The 3,635-nt window shown below is 44.1% G+C and overlaps 1 protein-coding gene across 1 annotated transcript in view; it reads left to right on the top strand.

Moving 5' to 3' along the window:
• The first annotated feature begins 2,772 nt into the window (after window positions 1-2,772).
• Window positions 2,773-3,635, top strand: part of LOC125484088 (interleukin-17A-like) — a 4,353-nt gene continuing 3,490 nt past the window's right edge. The window contains exon 1 of the mRNA XM_048601400.1: window positions 2,773-2,805. Within this exon, the coding sequence (XP_048457357.1) occupies window positions 2,773-2,805 (33 nt within the window). The remainder of the gene's footprint in view (window positions 2,806-3,635) is intronic.

The following is a 3,635-nucleotide window of genomic DNA, read 5'->3' as shown; positions in this document are numbered from 1 at the left end:
AGAAAGCTGCAGTACAGGGGGATCTGGGTGTCCTGTGACATGAATCACAACATTAGTCTGCAGGAATACCAAGTTACATTGCAGATGGTGCTATGGAGATCTCAAAAGATGATACCACAGTGACAAGTTTCATTTCTGAAGAGAAACTGAAGGATATTCTAAGGGACAGGATCTACATGCATTTGGAAAGGCAAGGACTGATTAGGGATAGTCAGCATTGCTTTGTGCATGGGAAATCGTATCTCACTAAGTTGAGTTTTTTGAAGAGATGACAAAGAAGATTGATGAAGGTAAAGCCGTAGATGTTGTCTACATGGACTTCAGCAAAGCTTTCAACAAGGTTCCACATGTAGGCTGGTTAGATCACATGGGATCCAGGGGGAGCTAGCCAATCAGATATAAAATTGGCTTGAAGGTAGGAGACTGATGGTGATGATAGTGGGTTGCTTTTCAGGCTAGAGGCCTATGATCTGCGGTGTGCCACAAGGATTGGTGCTGGGTCCACTGCTTTTCATTATTTATATAAATGATTTGGATGTGAATATAGGAAGCATGAATAGTAAGTTTGCACATGACACCAAAATTGGTGGTGCAGTGGACAGTCAAGTAGGCTATCTCAGATACAATGGAGCCTTGTTCAAATGGGCCAATGAGTGGCAGGGAGAGTTTACTGTGAGGTGTTGCATTTTGGTAAATCAAACCAGGGTAGGACTTATACAGCAAATGGTGGGGCTTTGGGGAGTGTTGCCGAACAAAGAGAACAAAGAGAACTAGGGGTGCAGGTGTGTTGCTCCTTTAAAGTGGAGTTGCAGGTAGACAGGGTGGTGGAGAAGGTGTTTGACACACTTGCCTTCATTAGTTAGAACATTAAGTATAGGAGTTGAGAGGTCATGTTGCGGCTGTACAGAACATTGGTGAGGTCGCTTTTCAAGTATTGCATATAATTCCGGTCTCCCTGCTATAGGAGAGATGTTGTTGCACTTGAAATGGTGCAGAAAAGATTTACAAGGACGTTGCTAGGGATTGGAGGGTTTGAACTATAGGGAGAGGCTAAATAGGCTGGGGCTATTTTCCCTGGAGCGTCGGAGGCTGAGGAATGACCTGATAGATGTTAAGAAAATCATGAAGGGCATGGATAGGGTAAATAGCAAAGGTCTTTTCCCAGGGTAGGGGAGTCCAAAACTAGAGGACGCAGGTTTAAGGTGAGAGGGGAAAGATTTAAAAGGAACCGGAAGGGCAATTTTTTCACACAGAGGGTGGTCCGTGTATGGAACGAGCTGCCAGAGAAAGTGGTGGAGGCTGGTATAATTGCAACATTTAAAAGGCATCTGGATGGGTGTATGAATAGGAAGGGTTTGGAGGGATATGGGCCTATTGCTGGCTGGGATGTTGGGATGTCGAGCCGGCTTGGATAAGTTGGACTGAAGGGTCTGTTTCCATGTTGTATGATTCTATCACTCTACAGACACAAAAGTTCAGAGATGACCTAATTGAGATGGTTGAACATTAGGCTAAAATAAATGAGAAATTAATAATTCAACTTGTCCGTAAGAAGGGACATAAATCTAAGATTATTATAACTACAATGAAAGGACAGCCATAGGGTTTTAAGACAGATGAGGGCTCGGTTTATACCATTTTATCTAAAAGACTGCAATTCCCACAGACAGCATTCCCTGGAACTGCACCATAGTGTCACCCCAGCTCTGCACCTCAAGTGTAGGGAGTGGGTAAAAACAAAATTCAGCAGATGCTGGAAATCTGAAACAAACATAAAGAATGCTGAAGAAACTCAGTAGGTTTGGCAGAATCTGCAAAGAGAGACAGAGATAGTGCTTCGACTCTGCTACAACTCTTCTTCAGAATTGAGAGCTGTTGGAAAATGGGTTTTGTATACTTTTGTCTTTGGAGTGGAGCTTAAGCACACAAACTTCTGACTCAGAGGTAGGGCTGACACCTGACATAATGGATCCTTAGAGCCAGGGTCACTAGAAAACAAAACCAAAAGAACTGCAGATGCTGTAAATCAGAAACAAAAACAGAAGTTGCTGGAAAAGCTCAGCAGGTCTGGCAGCATCTGTGAAGAGAAGTCAGAGCTAATATCTCGGGTCTGGTGACCCTTGTAACAGATGCTGCCAGCCCTGCTGAGCTTTTCCAGTAATTTCTGGTTTGGTCACTAGAAAGCAACTGGATTTGAGAACTTTGATAAGTTTCCGCCTATGGCCTAGGGAGCTTAACTAGATCAACAGAAGCCAAGGTCAAAACTAGGACACCACTAGTCTGTGTGGTCACAGCATGTCTTTACACAAATGATTCTTTTTACTTGATGTGAGCTGTGCACACTCAAATAGCACACTTTCCATGAAGTGCGCGAACTAGCCTACCTGCAGATGTGAGTTATAAACTGCTCAATAATCAGTTGCTGGTAGTACTAGCTCATATAGTCCTGCCCCTGTAAGTAGGTTAGATGTGGTTTCCAGATTAATTACACTCTAAATCATTAGAAGGAGGAAAGTCCATGGGTTTGGAGAGGCAGCAGGGTCTTAAACCCCTGACTCAATCTTTCAGTGATATCATTTTCCGTGTGAAGGAGTAGGAAACCCCGGAGCTGATGCCAGTAACCTGTGGCAAACCACATGTGATGGTGGCCTCTATAAAAGAGGGTGCTGCAGTACACAAGCAATCAGATTCAAGATAGATCATAGAACAGCCGGTTCAAGTTAGATCAACTGTGCAAAGTAATCCAGAAGACAGCAAGCAAGAGACGACAAGATGCTTTGCAAATTCAGACTGCGATCCTTAATGGTGAGTAAATGGACTATTCAAACAAGAAATGCAGATAGCTACTAAGAATGTATGGCAGATAGGCAGAGTAATGGTTTGGGTGTGAGCCTTCATTCTGAAAATTCCAATGAATTGTTGCATCAAACATCAAACAATTGAATGTCAGAATAACTGATCTGAGGGCTGAGGGATTACCTATGGTTGTGCAGTCTGACATTAATGTTTAAGTGCAGATACAGGAGGTAGGGTGGCACAGTGGCTCAGTGGTTAGCACTGCTGCCTCACAACGCCAGGGACCCGGGTTTGATCCCACCCTTGGGCGACTGTCTGTGTGGAGTTTGCACATTCTCCCCATGTCTGTGTGGGTTTCCTCTGGGTGCTCCAGTTTCCTCCCACAGTCCAAAGATGTGCAGGTTAAGTGGATTGGGCATGCTAAATTGCCTGTAGTGTTCAGGAATGTGTAGCTTAGGTGGGTTATTGGGGGATGGGTCTGGCTGGGATGCTCCAAGGGTCAGTGTGGACTTGTTGGGCCAAAGGGCCTGTTTCCACACTGCAGCGATTCTAAAAAAAAAGACAGTCTTAATAAAGACTGCATTCCCATTTAAACCTGTAGCATTTCTCTTGAAAGCTTAATGACTGAAGAACACATTCAACACTGGGCCAGTGAAAAGAATGAGCAGAATGATTTTGACTGTATGTCGGCCATGAAGAAGGGTAAAGATGGGTAAGGCAGAATTAATGATGGACTGTGGGAGAAGATCCAATAGCAGTACAGTAATGAAGCAAATGGCTAAATGGTTTAACAAGGTGTAGAGCTGGATGAACACAGCAGGCCAAGCAGCATCAGAGGA

The sequence above is a fragment of the Rhincodon typus genome, chromosome 9 (assembly GCF_021869965.1).
Source record: "Rhincodon typus isolate 14 chromosome 9, sRhiTyp1.1, whole genome shotgun sequence".
Classification (NCBI taxonomy): Eukaryota; Metazoa; Chordata; class Chondrichthyes; order Orectolobiformes; family Rhincodontidae; genus Rhincodon; species Rhincodon typus.
Note: the sequence above shows the minus strand (reverse complement) of the source record. Positions and strands in the feature narration are given on the sequence as shown.